Genomic DNA, 23,348 nt, shown 5'->3' on the forward strand with positions numbered 1-23,348 from the left:
TTTCAATGCTCGATATATCAGACTGATGTATCGGATCCGTTTTCTTCTTCTGGAAAAGTCTGTCTATTGTCCAAGTAAAGGAAAAAATTAAAGTTAGTGCAGAATAATCAGAGAACGAACTACTGTCAAAAAGTGGAAAAAGAAAAAACTATCAATTATTTTTTTTATATTCAAGATTTTCAGCATGCCAATATTTGCGCCTAAGCCTTTCACTGATTAAATAAAAAATCGAGTTTTTTCATCTGAAAGTAGGAATCAACATTAATACTTAAAACGAACAGAAATTATTCCGTATATGAGGGTGGCGAAACACAGTCCATAGTTACCAAAAGTTGCAAAAAGTTTTGAAAAAACTGCCTAGTGGGAAAAAACTGCCGTTTGAAATTGAATCAGAAATTGTAACGGTTGTTTCGGTCAATCTTAACAGTAAAAATTTATCGCGGAAACTAATCTATGATGATTTCAAAAGAGCCTGAAAACCCTTGAAAATGACGTCAGATCGAACTAAAACGTGTCCCATTGGAATCAACATGATCAAAAAACCTTTTGTAGCATAATTACTGTCCTCTGCTTTGAACACCAAGGAATAATCAGGTTTTGCATGGGTAGCACTAGGCTAGCAAATGACCTGAACATCGTAGAGAGATGTTTAATGGCTCATTCGAACGGAGATTAAATTTGCTAGTGCTCTTTTAAGTGACCAAAAAGATTGGAGGGCAGCTAGCCCCCCTCCAAAAGGCCCCCTCCCCCAAAGTTGTCCTATAAAAATTTAAGACTTTTATCAAGCCATTCTTTTCAACATAGTTCAAAGTTCCCATAAATATGGTTTTGAGGATGATATGACCCTCCATATTTCCTGGGAAAGGGCTGTATGTGGTATCGGGCGTTCGGTATCGGGTGTATTGGTATCGGGCGTATCGGTATCGCAGGTAACGCTAGTTTATACGTTGGTGTGTTCCCTATTTGAAAGTCTCCATGCTCATAGCTTGTTTGACTTAGTTCAACATCCGCCCAAATATCAAACAGTTTGTAGTAACGAACTGTAGGTAGGAGCGACCCGGCTCAATAGTAACCAAAACTCTAAAAAATGGAATTTTTATGCCAATAGTTACATCAAAAGAATCGCATTTTAATGCTGATTTTAAATATATAAGTTTCATTAAAATTAGTCTTACCCGTCAAAAGTTACGAGAAGATTTGCCTCATTTTAGAAAATAGGGGGAAATACCCCCTAAAAGTCATACGATCTTAACGAAAATCACACTATCAGATTCAGCGTATCAGAGAACCTTACTGTAGAAGTTTCAAGCCCCTATCTACAAAAATGTGGAATTTAGCATTTTTTGCCAGAAGACAAATCACGGATGCGTGTTTATTTGTTGTTTTTGTCGTTGTTTTTTTGTTATTTTTTTCCCCAGGGGTTATCGTATCGACTCAGTGGTCCTAGAACGCGCAAAAGGGCTCATTCTAACGGAAATTAAAAGTTCTAGTGCCCTTTTTAAGCGACTAAAAAAATTGGAGGGCACCTAGGCCCCCTCCCACGCTCATTTTTTCCCCAAATTCACCGGATCAAAATTATGAGATAGCCATTTTATTCACCATACTCGAATAACCTAATAACTATGTCTTTGGGGACGACTTACTCCCCCACAGTCGCCGTGGGAGGGGCTGCAAGTTACAAACTTTGACCTGTGTTTACATATAGTAATGGTTACTGGAAAGGGTACAGACGTTTTCAGGGGGATTTTTTGGTTTGGGGGGAGAGTTGAAGGGGGGGTTACGTGGGAGGCTAAAGTTTTTTACTGTTTTAAAAAGTAGAGTTGAGAGAAAGAGCCAGACTTTAGCGTAAAGAGCGGGACGTTGATGAGGAAGCAGTCCCTTTCATATACGAAGTAATTTTTGTTCGTTTTAAGTTTTAATGTCGCTCCTTACTTTCATTTAAAAAAACTTGTTTTTTTTGTTTAATTCCTTAAAAGCTTCACCTATACTTTAGCTAGCGTAGTAGCAAGAGCAGTAGCAACATTAGTAGCAGTAGGCACATAGCGACTTTGGTTTCTTCAGCATCCCCTTCAACACACATAAAGTTCAAACAAACATACCTTTCCCAATTACAGAAACTATATGAAAACAAAATAGTGCTCTTAAAAATTTTGATTGGATGTGTTTTGGGAAATGATAAGCTTTTAGGAGAAGGGCTGGCTGCCATCCATTCACTTTTGATTCTTAAAAAAGGCGCTAGATCTTCCAAATTTCAACGGGAGTGGGGGGGGGGGCTTGTCACCCTCCACTCATTTTTGACAACTGAATATGACCCTAGCCCTTTCAACTTTCAATCAAATCAGCCCTTTTTGAAGTTTCTACGACAACAGATGGCCATCTCAAAATTTCTATTAGATGCATTTGCGGAAAATACGACGTGGGGTGATGGCTGCCATCGAACTTTGAATCTTAAAAAGGGCATTAGGACGGCTTATTTCCAGTCCAATGAGCCCCCTCCGAAGTTTAGACGACCACTCTTTCCATAAAAACCCCATATGCCCTCAGGGTATAACTTACAACACTTGCGCTGAGGGCTAAGAGGCTGGGGTGTGTCCTCAAAGACATACTCTTTATCCCTATCAACTACAATGAACAGAATGGCTATCTCAAAATTTTGATTGGATGTTTTTTAAGAAATGATGGGCGTTAGGTGCTTATTGCCCTCCAGTCACTTTTGACAATTATAATGAGCACTGGCCTTTGCAATTTCCAATCGAATGATCCCTTTTCAAAGTTTATACGAAAACAAACGGCCATCTCAAAGTTTCTATCAGATGTATTTCCGGAAAATTCGACGTTTGGGGGGTATATGCCCACCTACCCCTTTGAATCTTAAGAAGGGCACATGAACTTCTGATTAGCAATCCAATCAGCCCCCTCCAAAGCTTACACAACCACCCTTTCTATAAAAAAAAACCGAATAAGCCCCCACGGCACAACTTAAAAACCTCGCCCTGAAGGCTAAGGAGGGGGGAGGCTGTCATCTTCAAAGACATAGTTTACGGATATTTCAACTCCACTGAACAAAATGGCTACGTCAAAATTTGACTGAATATGTTTGGGGAAATGATGGGCGTGGGAGAGGGGTTGGTTGGCCCTCAATCACTTTCGACTATTAAAGAGGGTACTAGGCCCTTCAATTTACAATCGAATGAGCACTTTTTGAAGTTTCTACGACAACTCCTTCTATACAAAGTGCAATGGTCTAAAAAATCAAATAAATAAATAATACACTATGCCCAGATCGCTCTTTACTTAGGCAGCATTATTGCACTGCCTATGATAAACCTTAAACATACATTTTTTTTCAATAACATATACTATATGTAAGCAACGAACGAATTGTCTAACTTGCAAGCCATAGCCTGAGGGCTGTGGGGAAGGTTGACATCCCCAAAGACATAATTACTGGACCTTTCAATAAAGCTGAACAAAATACTTCTCTCAAAATTTTGATCGGATGTATTTTGGGGATGATGAATTGTGGGGGAGGGGCTGGTTTCCCTCTATCCACTTTCGTCTCTTTTAAAGGGCACTAAATCTGCCGACTTCCATTCGCATGGTCCCCATCCGATCCGAAATACCTAAAAATCTTACATGCCCGGGGAATAGCTTACAAAACCCGCCCCTGGGCTCTTGAGGGTTTTGTACACCCTGAAGATGATGTTATGGACTATGGATGCTCTTTGGACTACTGTGAACAAAATGGCTATATCGAAATTTAATCGGATAATTTTGGGAAAACAGGATGACACGGAAGGGGGAGGGCTAGTTGCCCTTCATCATTTTTTTCTCTTGACAAGACACTTGTATCATTTTGGGGTCATATAAAGTTGTTGAATAAAATTTTAAGTCCCCAAAAGAAATTTTAAACTTTTAAGTTCCGAAAATCGGTAAAAAAAAATTTGTAACTACAAAAATTATATTTCTAATAGGAAAAATCACGACTGACATATCTATATCATCTTCATATATCACAAGTAAATTTCTTTTGTTATAAGTATATTTATTGTCGTTTTAAGAGGTGAAACAAATTGAAAAATTTTAAGTCCTCCCAAAAAAGTTGGGAGAATTTCTAAGTTAAAAAAAAAAAACTTTTTTCAATGTTAAAAAAATAAGTTAAAAAAGGGAGGGGAAAAAGTTGGGGGAGGGGCATAGGGGGCCCTTGGAGATGGGACACGGATGACCATAAATTTCCTCTAAAAAATGCTATAGCAATTGATTCATGGAGGACATAAGTTCGCCAGTTTACTTCGCCAGTTTACTATAGATTATTGGACAAATCGTAAGAATCCTGCAATTTTTTGGAAAGTAGGGATAATATATAGAGGAAAGTAGGCCTGAATTCTGTTTGGTCAATATTTTGTTTGGCACCAATCTCATGTATGCTTGTTATTTCAAGTAGGCCTGCTTTAAAATCACAAGGAGGGTAAAGAAAGCATAAATCTGTCCACGGTAGGCCTTTCAGCTTACACTCAGCTAGCTTGCTTAACCTGCCAAGATTTTCTCATGCTAATCTGGGCCTACTTTGGGCAGAATGGATTATAACCTTAAATATTCATGAAAATAAAAAGGCTGATTAATTATCAGCCTTTTCTATATTTTCTACAGAAAATTCCTACATTTTTAATAAAGTGGCTAGTCGCACTACACTGTAAGTGGCGCAAATCGTTTTCCATCCTTATCTTCCCAAGCTAAGTCGCCAAAGATCCATCCCTAATAATTTTCCTATTCCCTTTGTAACAAACGTTGTAGAAACTTATCAACATTTTTAGACGTAGAAGATAAATTAACAACGTCATATAATAATTCAAATTTAAGGAAACAGATATTACAATAAATGAATGAATGATAACTAAAACGAACATGTATTAAAATGAGTAATGAAGGTAAACTTTAAAAGGACATATACAAGCTTTTGATGAATAAATGAAACCTAGAAGCACATAAATTCAAATGAATAACCAAGTCGTACTTAAACGAACAGAAAATATTACAAATAGTGATTGGAGGGTGCTGTAACTCTAAGGCTATAACTCTCTAAAAGCTGTGGTGTCACTTTAGTTTCTTTTAAATTTCTAAAGTTTTTTAAAAAATTCTTTTATAACCCATCAAGGTCATCTACCATCACTTGCAGCAATCGAGGTCATCTACCAGCACAACAAACCTAAATCACATCTGAAAGACCAATCCTACTATTTCTTCCTTTTCCTCTCTATTCCTCGTTTCCTTTCGCTCTCTCTCTCTCTCTCTCTCTCTCTCTCTCTCTCTCTCTCTCTCTCTCTCTCTCTCTCTCTCTCTCTCTCTCTCTCTTTCTCGCTAGCTCTCTCTCTTCCTATCTTGCTTTTGGTCACTCTATTTTTTTCAAATTTCTTTTATAACCCATTTCTTTTATCATTATAACATCAAAAAATAAAAAAAAGCTCTTACTTGTAGGAACTGTTTTTTTACAGTTCCTACCATCAAGCTAATTTCCCTAGGCTAGTATGTAGTATTTTTTTCTTTTTAAATACATTTCTTTTAAATCGAGGAGTCTACAACTTTCAGAAATTACATACAGCAAGTTGCGTGTTGAGGGTCGCAAAAGTGTGCCGTGGAATTGCGCCAGGCGTAGCGGAACTCTGCGGCAAAGGTGGCGCGCCGAGATATACACCAGGAGGTGGAAAATGGGCGACGCTTCAAATATACGGAAATCAACTGGTAAATCCTTTACTCATTTGCAAACCAAAATATTGCCACAGTCAAACTAAACAGATTGCTTAAATACTATCAAGGTTCAATTCGGAAGTTTTGGTTAGACATCAATTTTCTATGCTGTTAAAGGTAATCGATTTGTAAAGCTAAGCGTCATTCAAGTACTTTGACGCTGCAATATCAAAATAGAAACAATGGACTTAAATGTTGATTTACTTTTTTGTATAATACTGTCCATTGTTGTACATATATTTTGATTTTATTTATTCGCCAAGTTAATTGATTTGAATTCTTATCTAACTATCTATTGCTTTAGAAACACGCACTTACTTTGAATAGGGAGTGATCTCAAGGGGAATGCATTTCTAAGGAATGCATTCTCAAGGGGAATGCGGCACAGATGGAGTGCTGAGATATACACCAGGAGGTGAAGAGTGGGTGACGCCTCATTTCAAATATACGAAAATCAATTGGTAAATCCTTTACTGATTTGCAAACCAAAATATTGCCACAGTTAAACTAAAGAGATGGCTTAAAGACTATCAAGGTTCAATTTAGAAGTTTTATTTAGGCATCAATTTCCTATGCTTTTAAATGTAACTGATTTGTAAAGCTAAGCGTCACTCATTTGCCTTGACGATGCAAAATCAAAATAGAACCAATGGAGTTCTATGTTAATTTACTTTTTTTGTATAATACTCTCAAATAATATACATTTCTACATTTTCATTTTATGTATTAACCAACTTAATTGATTTGAATCCTGATCTAACTATCTATTGCTTTGGAAATACATGCTTATTTTGAATAGGAAGCGATCTCAAGGGGAATGTATTTCTATAGAAAAAGAAATGCAATAATCCTACCAACTATCAACCAAAGTAAACTCAAACAGTTCTTTCTATAAGTGCAAAGGAAACAAGCTATAATCTCCTCCTGCGTTTATTCTAAAATAAAGACGAAAGAAAAAACAAAGATAAGAAGACTGTAAGATGCTGTTAAGTATCAAACAGCTTGCATACATAATTCAGATACTTTCAGTAGACCATGTAAGATATTTATCAGTAGGCCATGTAAGATATATATTCATCTTCGCGCTATTCATGGCAAAATCCGCTTTGCGCATGGAGGACTGCGGAGTGTAGCCCTCGCGTGGCGTACATCACCTGGTGTAAACGATTTATATAAATAAGTTGTTTGTTTGTGTGTATTTCTGTCTGTCCGCGTATGATGTCTGAATTATTCATCATATACCAATTCAAAAACGAATGTATTAAAGCCGAAGTAGCTGAGTTGGTAAAGCGTTATGTTCCAGGTTCTAGGTCCGAGAGGTTCCAGGTTCGAACCTTGGCTTTAGCATTAATACAAAAGAAAAAAAAACTAAAAAAGGTAAAAACTACAAAAAAACTAAAAAGAAAATACTAAAAAAACTAAAAAAGCTAAAAAACTAAAAAAAAACTAAAAAAAAGGTAAAAAACTAAAAACTAAAAAAGAAAAAACAAAAAAAAACTAAAAAAAGGTAAAAACTACAAAAAAACTGAAAAGAAAAAAAACTAAAATGTAATAAAAAAACTAAAATAAGTAAAAAAAAACTAAAAACTGAAAAAGAAAAAAAAACTAAAAAAAGGAAAAAAACTGAAAAATAAAGGAGAAAAAGAAAACTAAAAACCGGGACACAGGGAATATAAATGACGACCGGGACTCTCAAAGAGAAATTACAGACTGGGACACTGGGACACAAATAACGACCGGGAGATATAAATGACGACCGGGACACTCAAAGATAAATTACAGACCAAGACACCGGGACACAAATGACGACCGGGACACAGGGAATATAAATGACGACCGGGACGCTCAAAGAGAAATTACAGACTGGGACACTGGGACACAAATGACGACCGGGATACTGGGAATATAAATGACGACCGGGACACAGGGACACAACTACAACGGGGATGCCGGGGGCACAGGATGACGACCGGGACACTCAAAGATAAATTACAGACCGGGACACCGGGACACAAATGACGACCGGGACACTGGGACACAGGGAATATAAATGAAGACCGGGACGCTCAAAGAGAAATTACAGACTGGGACACAAATGACGACCGGGATACTAGGAATATAAATGACGACCGGGACACAGGGACACAACTACAAAGGGGATGTCGGGGGCACAGGGGGATATATAAATGACGACGGGGACTCAGGGAATGTTCGATTAGCAATCACCATCAACAAAGCTCAAGGGCAATCATTAGAATAATGAGGTATAGATCTGAATACGGGTTGTTTTTCCCATCGACAATTTTATGTTGCATGTTCAAGAGTCGGTAAACCTGACAATCTATTTATATGCAGAGACAATGGGACATCGAAGAATGCTGTATATTCGCAAGTTTTACGTAGTTAAAAACATATATATATATATATATAAACATATATATATATATATATAGGCTATATATATATATATATATATATATATATATATATATATATATATATATATATATATATATTCACAGGTGGGACACAGGGACACAACTACAATGGCGCGTAACTAATATGGCGCGTAACGACTTACGCGCGGGGGCTTGGGGGGCGAAGCGCCCCCACCAACTCGGTGTTGGGGTGGCGCGAAGCGCCACCCTAACAGCTAGTTATGAATAAAAGGTAAAATACAATATTAGATAACAAAGTATAATCACACGGTGCACTGTAAGACATCTGTCTTCTCAGTGAAAGATTTTCCATGGATGAAGTGAAAAATGGCAATTAGGTTTTCACCCTTAATAATGACCACTGTATATAAATAATAAACAATATACATTAATACTGTATAAATACTGTCATATAAATACTGTATTATATACACTGTATACAAGTAATATAATATATTATTTATGTACAGTGATGATGACAAACTGATTGGACCTTAAAGGTCTCTTCCAGACCTTCTAGACACAGAAAATGAATGAGAGCTCGATTTATTAGCTATCTCTTAAGTCGCGAAGAGGAAACGCATCACATAAAAATGAGAAACATCTAGCCATTTCGAAACCCAAATGAGACATTGGAAATGGATTGAACCAGTCAATCGAACGGTTTCAGTTTAAAAGAGTAGGTTGTATATCCCGGTTTAGCAAAACATGTCCTATATTACAGGTAATAATAACAACTTATCACACCATTAAGCCACCTGAAGTCAACACAGCCCCACCTATTCTACTTATATCTTTATTTCTTATATTCTTCCATAAGTTACGACCTCTTACCACCCGATCAAGGATGATCTAGCACAAGAGTGGAACTGAACCACTTTTCCGTAATATTTCTTGTTTGATGTACAGTCGCTAAGCTAAGCACCAACAACTACTCTTTGGCAATACCCCTGGTAGATGTTTAGCATTCTGAACGTGAGACCAATATAATACCCCTTGGTACGCTAGCCAACTCAGCTAACAAGCCATCTATGTCTAGCAGGACGAGATTTAAGGGACTTAGACATGGAATGTCCTCTGAATTACGGAAAAACATTTTGTCTTGAGTTAAAAATTGATACAATTAAATGAACAACTAGGTTTAAAAAGGACAAACCCGACAAAACGATTTAGCAACAAAAAAAGAAAGACAAATATAGGATTAATTTAATTGGCATGGAAGCATAATCCAACTTTATATAATTGGTAGCGTTCGAACCGATAACTAATCTGAAAACAATCAGGTGATGTTACACGACGGCTAGCAGTTTCTCTTGAGCCATTTCATAGTTGAAGTAGCTATCACAGCTATGCACGCTCCTACTCTAGCCGAATCTATTCAAAACTTAAACACTGGATGTCGTAATCTCCTAAATATCCAATCGTAATCTCTCCGTCTGTCCTGACAACTAATAAAGTTGTTTTAAAACAATCTTTTCTCAGGTGCATACAGGGAAAGAGCTACGTTAAAACTTGCAACGAGCGAAAATTAAACTGCCCGGGACGGACCTCCCACCCCCCTTAATCGTAACATTCAAAGTGGTTGCTGGTACTTAAAATTCGGTTTGCAGCCCTTTTCTGGAGGGTTCCAGGTTATGCTTTGAGATCCTAAAAGTTTCGTTTTATTTTTAGACTATAAATTACTATAAAGAAATAGAACAAGAACTACCACGTTTGAACAGGTTTCAACGGTCAATTTTCACCTTAAAAACATGTTCTTTAGTTGTGTTGCGAGAGCAACACTTTAGTTTTGTAGTTTTTATTTTTTTTTGTTTGTTTTTTTTTTGTTTTTTTTAGCACCCTGATTTCCGCTTATTCATAGAAAGTGGTAAGGGCCTATCCTCTGCGGTTTTTACGGAAAATGTAGACCTTAGGCCGGATTGATGAATTTGACTTTGCATTTTGGAAAGCTTCCTAGAGCTCTTGGCTGGGGCCAAAAAGGATGGTTTTTGCTTGTCATTGAGCCAGAGCCTATAGTGCGTGAAGTGACTTGGAATTTTATAGCCTAGGTCAGAGAGAACTGTCTGAAGTTATGCAGTCAAGCTTTCATTTCATCGAACAATGTTTCTGCTTTCAAGTAAAAAAGCTCCGTTCTAGCAGGCAAGCAGGCAGGCACCAGTTCCAAAATGAAGATGGACTAAAACCTATAAGTGTTAAATATATGCGGCAGTTACCCGGCCCCACAGCCAATATATCTTCTTTGAGTAATAAATAGAAAAAATTACAGAAACAAAAAACTGGGGATCGAAAGGACTGCCATCTATTGTTTCTACCCATTTCTGTTCGTGATTTCAGCTGAGTTTATCATTCGGTTTTTTGCACTTGGGATTGCGGTAGAGAAATGGAATCAGATGTGCCTCTTAAACTTTAAAAGTTCTCTCATTGCTAAAGAAATTAGAGTTTATCCTTTTCCCCTTTCTAAATGATGACGTTAGAAACTTGGTCAACGGCAAAAAAAGTCAACTTTTGAACTAAGACAGATAAATTTTTTTCGACGGCAGTCGATAGCTCTTGATGAGCTGATTAAAGTGTATGTCATCCATTTATTGGTAGAAAAATTCCTTCATGAGATACATCAGTTTGAAAGTTTAAAGGGGTTGACAACATCAGTAGTAAGGTACACACTGAAACCAAAAATAAGCCGATATCAATTGTGAGACATTTTAAGCAACAGTCGGCTGTTAGCTCATAATCATCTTCCGCAATGAGGGGTCCACAATTTTTGCTAGTTGGTGTACCTATTTTTTGTTTCCTGTATATTTGATGGTAAGACCAATTTGTTTCCAGTGGCAAGACATGTAGGGGACTTGTAAGTATAATCAGCTGTTAGGCTACAATCACCTTCAGCGATGACGGGTTTGCAACTTTTGTTAGTTGCAATGAGGGGTTTGCAACTTTTTCGAGTTGATGTACCTAGTATTTATTTTAAAATCCTTACAGATTAACAACTTCAGCGTTTAATCGAAGCGAGGAAACAAAACCAAAGTATTGCTCTCGCAACACTTTACTTGGCAAAGCCGAACAAAGGTTGCCGCAACACCTCACGTTACCCATGCAACGTAGATCTAGTTTTAAGTTGCGATGGTTCTTTACCAAGTTACACCAAATAGAAAAATCGAAATTTCTGTACTACCCATTCGTGTTAGAAAGTGTGCTTTAATTAAATTTGTTTTTTTTTTGTGACGTATTATTGCCAGCCAATTACATTATTCCTCAAGTGTGCCAGAAAGGGAGACAAGATAGTTTTTCCTTTTGATTAAGTGTATCAAATGCTAAAATGCTCAGCCACAAATCTATATTGACAACGAAACGCGAATTTCTAGAGAGACACTTAATATTCTCTGAGAAGTATTAAGTGGATAAAAACGAAAGTTTTGTGTCATCACAGCTCTTACAAGAAGACTCCTTCTCTGTGGTTGCAGCTATTGCTCCAACCATGAGGATAACGATGTGAAACAATCTAGGTTCCTAATCATCTACCTTTGAAAATAACCTTTTACCTAAACTAGAGAAAGAAGAAGTTCTGTAAGGATTGTTCATTTAGTTAACACCACTGTATATAAATAATACATAGTAGAATCACGACTCAGTAATATTTGTCTACTACAGTCTTTGCACGTATAAAAGCTTCGTCCATATACTCGTCCGTCCTCGTCCATGAACAATTCAGTTTATATTGCCCTGGAACACGTATTTTCGCAGAAACTTTCTCGAAATGCCTTTGAAGCCAACTCGAGACTTTGAAACCTACTTGTAATTTCTGAAAGCGTCTAATAATAGCATTACACTACTCATTACCAATTTTTATTTAAGTAGGCCTATCAGAATAAGTTAATTTAAAATTAGATTCTTTAAAATTTAGTGTTACAAAGGCGAAGCCAAATTTCGCGTTCAAGAGAAATATGACTTGTCAACCCGTGAAAAAATCTAATGTCACTTATGTTTATACGTTCTCCGGAGCACATTTATATACGTTGGTCACAACTGAAATGGCGTTGCTCTGAGAAATACGTTGTTCAGTAACGACACTGACAAATCCAACACCTTTTTTTCAATCCCCAAGTAGGTGTATACATAAGAATTTGAATTGGAGGGGAAGGGAGGGTCTGTCTGTCTAGAAAAAAAAAACACAAATAAAAAAGTAAATGAAAGAAAACCAATTTCAAACTTTAGGGAGGCAGACGGGACCAAAGCCCCCCTCCCCCTGCGTATTTGCATGTCTCTAAGATAGAGTAAGACTATTCTAATATGAACAATTGCAATTTCGTACTATTTCCGCAACTGAAACGTGGAAGTTAAGTATTAACGTAGTTTAGACAAAACAAACATAAATTTCTAAGCATCTTGGAAACCAAATAAAATATAGAAAAATGAGTTGAACGAATTCATCGAACAAGCTAAGCTTAAGCGGGCAAGCTGCAAGTTTAATTTGGAATAAAACTGCGAAATAACACTCCAAATTACAGCAGTGTTGCAAAAAAAAAAAACAAAAGATAAATCAATGTACAATTTTTGCGACACCTTGGTAAATATCCCCAATCACCTTACAGTAAGCATCTTATTTGTGTACGGATGTCCATGTTTGGCTGAAAGTACGAATAACATGTCGAAATAAATTTCGAATTCAATTCTAGGAACAACGCCAATTTATATGTTATTTTTTTGTTCCATTAGACTTTCCTCTATACTTAAAATTCAAGAAACAGGATAATCTTAACCATCGATTTGCATGACATTGACAAGTTTGAATAGGTTAGGTTACAATGCACTTCCGTTTCTTCTAATTCAGGATGCAATTTGCTTATCATGCAGGTATGATGGATGTTCACCAACTCTGCTAAGATCAGCCAGGCATTCTGCTGACAAGTCTTCTCTCTCGAGGACAAAAAAAAGAAGCATCCACAGAAAGTGAATGGGCTGTCAATAGGGTTTCACCCTGATTAGAACAGGTAATGATAACTCCATACCTACAAGTCTACCACATAGTCCTGCCTCTTATTCTGCAACAGGTGTCCAAGAATCGACCTATGCTCAACCCCTTGGGAAGATAGTCTAAAAAGAAGATATGCCCCTCAAGTAGAAATAGTTGTCAAAGAGGTGCGTCCAAGACAACATCTGGTACTAGCTGCATTGAGTCAGTAACAACAGCACGCGTATACATCTACGGAAGGTGAGCCTGAACGCCGCAAAATCTTAAGATTTTTCAATAATCTCTGATAACATTTATATAATTTGGTGCTTTGGAGTACCCCACCCCCATAAAAGAAAACAGCACACACTACTGCAGACGTGCCTGACCAGTAATTCTCCCTAAAAATACTTCTTTTTATACAAATTTGAATCCTCAAACATTATTGAACTTATCTCGGAGTACAAAACCTGGTTTTATACTGTCATTTGAAACTTTAAATTGTCACTATCATCATCTTATAAAATGCTGATATACAAGTAAAATTTCGAGAGCACTCCATATGAAACAAAAACAGTCGAATTATCTGAAAATTAAGTACATTGGGGGGAAATTGAAAAAGAAATGACCTTTTCCGAAGGGAAGACTGAGATACTGGGCCAAAAGCCCCTTCTCCCCAATCTTCCAGTGTACCACATTTTGTACAATAAAGCCAGTAAATTGGATTGGGAATTCAAAATCTAATCTTGACGGGACGCAATTGTCTAACATCGGCAATTCTTATATTTGAAAAAAGCCTTGAAAAGTAAACCAAACGTCATGTTTGTCTTTCAGATAATGAATGCAAGATTTAACAAATTTATCAGAATCTTTAATGTCTTACAAGTAAGGGAAGGATAATTCAAAATTTAAACCCTAATGACTTATTGACCCTGTTAAAGACCTTACGGTACACATTAATTACAGTAACTGTATTCTCAAACTGATCGACCGCGATTTATGGACTGATGACCTCATGTCAATAATGATCCGTGGAGAAGACTCAAGGGTCCTTATAATTACTGATATATTATATAAGGCCGGAGTCAGGAATATATTTGGGTAGGGGGCTTGGAACATAGAGATGCAGAACTTTTACGAGAAAATTAAATTCATTGTGGGAATTATGCTAAACAATATGGGAGCGGAGGGAGGGGGGGGGTCGGTGAAATTATCCTGACAAAGAAAAGCCATTAATCTAGAGACCAACAAAGAAATGTATAATTTTCAGGAAGTAAAATATAAAATCCAACAAGAAAGTTGCCCAGTAATTAGAAAGTATTGAATCATTTGGGCATGCATATTAAAGTTTGAAACGCCAATATGACAGGGTAGCTTTATTTTTCGATCAAGCGATTTTGTAATATAAAAAGTATTGTAAAAACCACTCACTTTTCTCTTTAGGAATTAGTTCTATTAGTATTTATTAGTGGATTTTTTGTCATATTGTCCTTTATTGCATAAAGTACCATAGGTTAATTTTATGTTTTGAATACCGACAGCTTTCTCCCTTATTTTGTTTAAGTACCATACATGTTGCCGACAAAAGCTCTAGCCTATTTATTGGGGGTGGGGTAAGAGGGGTCCATATCCAGAGATTCAATGGGCACGGGCTATATAATAGTTTTTCTCCACGAATGCCATAAATATCCTGAAATAATCAAATCCCCTATTACTCTGTAGTAACATAGCGAATTGACGCTCTACTTGAGAATATGAGGCCCGTGACTCAGTCTCAGCCACCGTAAGGTTTAGTGGCAGGTTTACTACCTATCTCAGTATCCTTGCTACCTATCCTTGTAAAAATAATCCAGACACTGAGACGTCATTGGCGCCAAATGCACCATCAATGGTTAAGCAAAATATTCCTCCCCGCAACATACCCAGACTTTGTGGACACCCTGTATGTCTAACAATCTACTAAACAATAACAATAACATAAAAACTAATAAACAATATGTTTATTAAAAGGATGTATTGCCAGAATACCAGGTTCTACAGAGAAAGGGATAAGGTTATGCTTACCCGGAAAAGAGATCCAGTGGGCAGTATGAGCTTCTTCGAGCAATCTTACCATTCTTCGCCTGAAAAATAAAAATAAAAAGTCCAAATATAGTGCTCTATTTGTTCTATACGGTATATAGTCCAAATATAGTGGTTCTATACGTACATGCATGGAAGAAACACACTCCCCATCTAATTAAGAACTTTTTGTAAGAAAAGACACTTTATGCGGTCTCAAACATTCACAGCTAAAATTCCTGATTTTGAATTGAAATATAGAACTTTAGGCCAGTAATACCCCGAAATAGGTGCTATTGGCCCACGGGCCGTATTTCAAATTTTAAAATTTCTCTAATACTGCGTCAATACTGCAATATACTACAATATAGACAAATATGAACTAGCTATTGATGACTGAGGAAAAAAATATAAAACAAAAAATAATTATATTAGTAAAAAAAACTACGACAAGCAGAAGCAGAACCCCTAATAAAGCAAATGCTTAATGATTGATGTAAGGATTTAAATAAAAAAAAAGTGCTCAACACTTAGCAAAACAGCCCCCTCCTACAGAAAGAAAAAAAAAATGGTGGAATTAAAAGAACGTAATTTTATCAATCTTCAAACTCAGTCTTAAAACAAGTCTTTACAAAAAAAAATCTTTTAAAGGTCATACAAACCCGTGATTTTGCATTTGGTAACTTTGATTTTCAACCTTTGAATCGAATTTTACCTAGTCTAACACTAGAAATTATGGAATATTTCTTTAATTTGTCGGAATTTTGTCGGATGTAAGGATTTAAATAAAAGAAAGTGCTCAACACTTAGCAAAACAGCCCCCTCCCACAGAAAGAAAAAATGGTGGAATTAAAAGAACGTAATTTTATCAATCTTCAAACTCAGTCTTAAAACAAGTCTTTACAAAAAAAAAATATTTTAAAGATCATACAAACCCGTGATTTTGCATTTGGTAACTTTGATTTTCAACCTTTGAATCGGATTTTACCTAGTCTAACACTAGAAATTATGGAATATTTCTTTAATTTGTCGGAATTTTGTCGGATGTAAGGATTTAAATAAAAGAAAGTGCTCAACACTTAGCAAAACAGCCCCCTCCCACAGAAAGAAAAAATGGTGGAATTAAAAGAACGTAATTTTATCAATCTTCAAACTCAGTCTTAAAACAAGTCTTTACAAAAAAAAATCTTTTAAAGATCATACAAACCCGGGATTTTGCATTTGGTAACTTTGATTTTCAACCTTTGAATCGGATTTTACCTAGTCTAACACTAGAAATTATGGAATATTTCTTTAGTTTGTCGGAAATTTGTAGTTGGAACTTCTTTTGGTGCCAACTGGAATGTCATTCCATGCTGTTGAACATATATGCTTTACACTGAAGCTGTAGTTGACTGTGTTATGAAACTGGGAAGTTAAATCATTTCTGTAACTAGTTTTACAATGATGGGTAGATAGATAGGTAGAAAGATAGATAGATAGAAAGCTAGATTTATTATCACGAAAGCTTTTTTGGGCCATAGTGACATACACAAAACAAGCGACAAAAATGCAACAACAAAACGCAAACTGAAAAAACGCTAAAACTCATTACTTAAGAAAATCATCATGATGCATACCTACCCGGACGAACTTTCCAGTGTTGTTTATATATAAGTAACACCTTCTTTTCAAAAATCCAATCCCTCCCCCGACCTAAATACCAAATATTTCCAGGCGTAATTCCATCAATTCCTTACATTCCCATCAATTCCTAAAAAAAAATATACAAAGACTCATCCATCTCTCCACACACAGGTAATTCGTAATACCAAAAAAAGCATTTTTCAAAATCTGGGGCGGGTGCAAACACAGAAATCGCAACATTTCTGATTTGCATCACCTTTAAAATACATTTATTTTTTTTTTTTTGAAACGACGATAAAATACACTGGCAGTTACAACACACAAGAAGACTCCCAAGCTAGGTTCTTCGGCTCTATTTGCAATAATAGGGAATTAATTCTTCAATTGGACTCAAAAAGTCAAATTACAAATGGGCTTTGTCAGAAAAAAAATTACTTAAAACTTTAAAAGAAGATTAAATTCTGATTCAAGCAACGTGAGATGGGAAAATTAATAACAGTTTTTCTAGAAATGGACATAGCGATCCATATAATTTGGACCATTATTATTTCTTACGGAACAGTCAAATTATATTTACGCAAATAAATCTTTTAACACAGGCAACAGTAAATTTAGTACTTTTGACTAATAAAAATAAATTCTGCTCTATAAGTTTGTTGTTATGGCAAATATTAGATATAATAAGAAATATTCAATGAAAATAAGTCACGATAAGCACCTTGGGATAGTGAACAATAAAAAAATCATTCGTGAGTAGCTCTAATGAACACGGCCTTAGTATAATCGTCTACTTTGTTTAAATGTCAGGTCCCTGGCAGATCGAAATTACTATTTTCCTCGCAATTTCTCAAGCGGAGCTGATTTTCTCAAGTTAGCCAACTAACTTTCAGGACTGATATAGTCCTGAAATGACATGCGTACCTGAGAAAATCAAAAGACGTTATATGGACTCAAGATTTCAAAATTAGTTATTTACAATATTTCAGGAATGTTTAGGGGGGCAAGTGGACCTACAACTTTGACTTGGGGGGAGTGGCAATGATAAATCGAAAGACAATATATGTTTCTAGGCTATTAAAATAGAATTTCTACCACATCTAGGGAATGGTTTGGGAGATAAAGTGGAAACTTTAAGGTAGTGTTGGGAGGAGAGGGAAGGACTAGCAATGTTTCGTCTCAGTCTTTAATGTATTCACAACTCGGTAGCAAGGAAACTCAAAAGACATCATGTGTTATCAGGTAACCAAAATGACGTGCCTGCAATATCTTGAGAAGACATTGGGGAGGGGGGTATTTTTCGGGGAGGAGGAATTTTCCGGGGAGGTATTTTACGGGGGGAGGTATTTTACGGGGGAGAGGTATTTTCCGCATAGAGGGTATTTTCTGGGAGGGGTATTTTGCGGGGGTTATTTTCCACGGATGGTATTTTCCGCAGGGGTATTATCCGAGGGGTATTTTCTGGGAGGGGTATTTTCCATGGGGATAATCACCAGGGGGGTAAACGATAGAACCACTTGTATGATATACGCTCTACCTAATATTAATCTAATATGTTTCTCTGACGCTAAATAATAATGAAATATACCAAAGTAAGATAAAACATAACACTTTAGAAACAAATTTGGGCTATATATTTGCACATTAGGGGGGGGGGGATATAAGTATAGCGGGTCTGCATGCCTAGTGTGTTAGGTAAAATTATTCTGCATATTATGTAGTACAAATTGTTTTCTAACTTCACACTGTCCAAATGCTTTACCTCCAACCCCCTAATGTGCAAATATATAGCCCAAATTAAATATTTTCCATCTATTCTGTCAATCATTTGTCTTGTCTCACACTAAGCTGAAAGAAACAAAAAAAAACGTTTCTATATAGCGCCAATGAATAAACAACTTGAGCGGTAGGGTACTATTATTATAGGGTACTATTATACAAGTACCAAAAAATTATGATTGTATTTTTTCGAATTTTTCCTATTTTGTATCAAATTTTTAGCTTTCACTTTGTTTAGACCTAGGCATAAAAAACTCGGGACATAAGTCTCTGAGTAAGCTACATATTTCAAAATCCTTACCAGTAATTAATATAAGGAATGATGATGATAAACAATGTAAATACGGAACAAGGGGGAGGGGCTATATTGGACGGTCCAAGGAGGGACAGAAGGTTACGAATCCCAGAAATTAATAAGTAACAACTTGAAATATCGCTTCCAAACAAAAAGGACACAAAAAAAGAAATATATTTTGGCATCAATTTTGGTTGCTGACTAATCAAAACATGCTATTGCCGGGGGGAAAGTTGCTAACTGGAGAAACTCATTCGGGTGAATAAATGGTCGTGATATTGTGTTATTAACCTTTGCTAGCCTATAGCAACAACGTCTTCAGACTATTATTGCCTGTTCTTTCTTCCACAGGCTAAGGGACTGGTTTGTTCTTTCTCTTATCCGGTGGAGAAAGTGCGCAGTTAAAAGTTCAATAAAACTTACCATAGTACTTTAGTTCATTCAACTTGATAGATCAACTTCTGCCAACAAGAAAGTCAGGAAAAGTTACACTAACATGACGAATTGAGATAGCTATTAGTACTTCATTAGAGAAGCAGCATATTCTAAATAATGTAGCAGATTATATTTACCGCAATCTACTCTTAAAATATTGACGACATTCATTTTAAAAGCGCAATAAAAAGAAACTCTTTTGACCGGTTCGGAGGACCCCCTTGAATGGTCCAGATAATGGTCAGGATGTGTTTGCACTTGTGAGTGACCAAGTGTCTCAGTGGTCGTTAACTATGGCGGTTCAGACCCTCTTTTCCTTTACCTATATAGCTGCCCATCTTGCAAAAAAAGAAAGAAAAATTTCGCTTTCAAGAACTAAAAACATTTTACAATATTCTACGTGCAAAACGAAGCATGTCAAATAAAACCCAATTAGCTGATAATAAATCAAAGAATTAAGAAATAAATACGTAAGTTCCTAAAACCACAAAATGCACAGAAAACCGTAACCGATCGAGGACATTTTTCAAAATAAAATGACATGTGGGCGTTCACGAAACACAAAAAAAAACTGAATTAAGGTGTTGCCGCTTATTTGATAAATTAGGTTGCAACAGACTTTCTCAAAGTCAGTCTTACAAGAAGTCTAATTGAGCAAAGTTATGCAGAAAGATTAGCACCCCCAGGAGGGGCCCTGAACTTGCCCCTTCCTAGTCCCAGAGTTCTAAAACTTAAAAAAAATTACGTATATTCCTAAGAAATTCATACGGTTCCGGCGAAGAAAATAACTCCTCTGTCCCTCTCGTCTGCAAAGATTTATAATGCGTTCATATGAAGGAGGAGTTCAATTTATATGTTTTGAAAAAAAGTGAGGAGCTTGATAATACCAAGGGTACTTGTGTATTATGCAGAACACACTCAATAAGTGAAGTTGGGTTTTTTCGTGAAACAAACTACGATGCAGGTACATTTTAATTAAACATTTTGTACTTATTCATTATTCAAAACACATTCAAGAATTTTGCTGAGAAAATTCGGGTTCATAGCCACAAAGACAAAACTCAATTTAGTTTGCTACGCATAGTGATAGAAGATAGTGTCTGAATATGGATTTTGAAATGAAGATTTGGGATTTGCCAAGACCGAAAAAGAGGCAATTATATTTTCCAGGATAAGGGGTTGTTGCCCACAACAAAACAGTGCATCAATGGACACAACATGACTTTATACTCATACGAGAAGGAACATTTTTGGAAGTGTAACAATAGGCCATGTTTGAAAAAAGTCAATTTGGGTGTAAATACGTGGTTTGCTGACAGTAGAATACCATTTATATGGTAATTTTACAATTTCATTAGTACCATACCAAGATATACCAATTTTTGTTATACAGAAAACCTCCAAACTTTAGCATATCTGTTTCATTAAGTATTAAATACTGCAAAAAGAATTTCAAGCACAAAAATTTGGAGAGCCTAAGAATTTTGAAAGATTTTTTAAATTAAATGCTGCTATTTGATTGAAGTATCAAGGACAGTGGAAATGAAATCTACCTACTTAAATTGGTTAAGTCGATATTTAATCGACCACACATATCTTAAGAATTAGAAACAAATTAGAAATTCTCTTTTCACGGAAAAGAGCTTCATACGCAGTTTTTGATAGTAGCGAGCGCTAAATTAAAAAAAATAACGTTGGTGAAAAACCGCCCGCAAAATACACTTGAAACATACGGCACAAAACAGCTTTTGAAGGTGTGGTTTTTTTCTTAAGATTAAATAAAAAAAACAAATTTTTTAGCTGAAAGTAAGGAGCGACATTAAAACTTAAAACGAACAGAAATTTCTCCGTATATGAAATGAGTTGTCCCCTCCGCAATCCCTCGCTCTTTACGCTAAAAATTTAAATTGTTTTAAAAAGTAGAATTGTGGCAAAGAGTCAAACTTTAGCGTAAAGAGCGAGGGATTGCGGAGGGGACAACTCATTTCATATACGGAGTAATTTCTGTTCGTTTTAAGTTTTAATGTCGCTCCTTACTTTCAGCTAAAAAATTAGTTTTTTTTTTTTAATTTCTGAACGTTTTTGAATTAATGCATGTTTGGTTTTGGCTCTCCGCACATAAATTATTACAATGAAATTTGTATATTAATTCTTTTTTTGGCTAAATGGCTTTCTATTAGTTTTGATCAGACGATTTTGAGAAATAAGGGGTGGAGAAGGAGGCCTAGTTGCCCTCCAATCTTTCGGTTACTTAAAAAGGCAACTAAAACTTTTAATTTTTAACGAACGTCTTTATTAGTAAAAAATATACGTAACTTAAGAATTAACTTACGTAACAAACTTTCATAACCTTATATTTTTATTATGTATACGAGGGGATTTGTACCCTCGTTAATACCTCGCTCTTTACATTAAATCGTAAGTTTTGTCCCAATTCTTTAAGAATGACCCCTGAATCAGAAAGGCCGTAGAATAAATAGTTGAAATTACTAAAAATACTTTAGCATAAAGAAAAAGGTATTTATCTCCTCCTAAATACTTCGCTCTTTATGCTAAAGTATTTTTAGAACCCCTCATATGCGTAATAATCTCTGTTCGTTTTAAGTTTCAATGCTACTTCTTCCTTTCATTTGAAAAAACGTTTTCATGTTTATTTTTCATTGTTTTCTTATAGTAATGCTAGAGAATCCTGCGCCATTGTCATTGAATTTTTCTTCCCCCATGACAGATTCCTCCAAGGAAAGATCCTCCAACATAGCCCCCTCTCCTCAGCCCCACCCCCAAACAAAATAAAATCCCCCCGAAAACGTCTGTACACTTCCCAATAACCATTACTATATGTAAACACTGGTCAAAGTTTGTAACTTGCAGCCCCTCCCCCAGGGATTGTGGGGGAGTAAATCATCCCCAAAGACATAGTTATTATGATTTTCGACTATGCTGAACAAAATGGCTATCTCAAAATTTTGATCCGTTGACTTTGGGAAAAAAATGAGCGTGGGAGGGGGCCTAGATGCCCTCCAATTTTTTTGGTCACTTAAAAAGGGCACTAGAACTTTTCATTTCCGTTAGAATGAGCCATCTTGCGACATTCTAGGACCACTTGGTCGATACGATGACCCCTGGGGAAAAAAAAAACAAAAAAAACAAACAAATAAATACGCACCCGTGATTTGTCTTCTGGCAAAAAATACAAAATTCCACATTTTTGTAGATAGGAGCTTGAAACTTCTACAGTATGGTTCTCTGATACGCTGAATCTGATGGTGTCATTTTCGTTAAGATCCTACGACTTTTAGGGCGTGTTTCCCCCTATTTTCCTAAATAAGGCAAATTTTCTCAGGCTCGTAACCTTTGATGGGTAAGACTAAACTTGATGAAACTTATATATTTAAAATCAGCATTAAAATGCGATTCTTTTGATGTAGCTATTGATATCAAAATTCAATTTTTTAGAGTTTTGGTTACTATTGAGCCGGGTCGCTCCTTACTACAGTTCGTTACCACGAACTGTTTGATTCAGTTGTTCCTGAGAATCAATAAATTGTTAATGTCGAGAGAGTATCTACTTTTAGAAAAACACATACACCAGGTGGCACGTGCGAAGCACGTTGGACAATGTCCCAAGCGTGAAGGAACCCGTGGCAAGCGTGGCCGAAACTGTGCAAGAACTTCATGGCACACACGGCACTCTGAGATGTAAAACAGGCGGCAAAAAGTCAGCGACGCCACGACTAGTGTTCGAATTTTTGAGGAAGACAAGTGCGGTAAAATTTAAGCAATTAGTTTCGCTTATTTATCTTCACGATTTGACGTGGCAACACTGACGAAATGCGCTACTGTCTTAAAAACTTCGTATTTTTGAAAAAATATATAAGAAAATTGTGGTCTTGAGGCATAAATAAACCTAAGAGAGGTCCATAATGCAAATATATATATATTTTGATGTCATTAGTACTTTGAAAACCCGTAAAGGTCTAGATGTAGATGTATAGACCCATAGATGTATACCTCGCTTTATTTA

At 36.2% G+C, this 23,348-nt stretch overlaps 1 protein-coding gene across 1 annotated transcript in view; it reads right to left on the bottom strand.

Annotated features, from left to right (window-relative positions):
• LOC136027503 (inositol-pentakisphosphate 2-kinase-like) overlaps nucleotides 1-23,348 on the bottom strand; it is a 193,743-nt gene that overhangs the window by 49,064 nt on the left and 121,331 nt on the right. Inside the window, exon 5 of the mRNA XM_065704815.1 lies at nucleotides 15,196-15,254. Coding sequence (XP_065560887.1) covers nucleotides 15,196-15,254 — 59 coding nt within the window. The remainder of the gene's footprint in view (nucleotides 1-15,195; nucleotides 15,255-23,348) is intronic.

Source organism: Artemia franciscana, chromosome 5 (assembly GCF_032884065.1).
Source record: "Artemia franciscana chromosome 5, ASM3288406v1, whole genome shotgun sequence".
Classification (NCBI taxonomy): Eukaryota; Metazoa; Arthropoda; class Branchiopoda; order Anostraca; family Artemiidae; genus Artemia; species Artemia franciscana.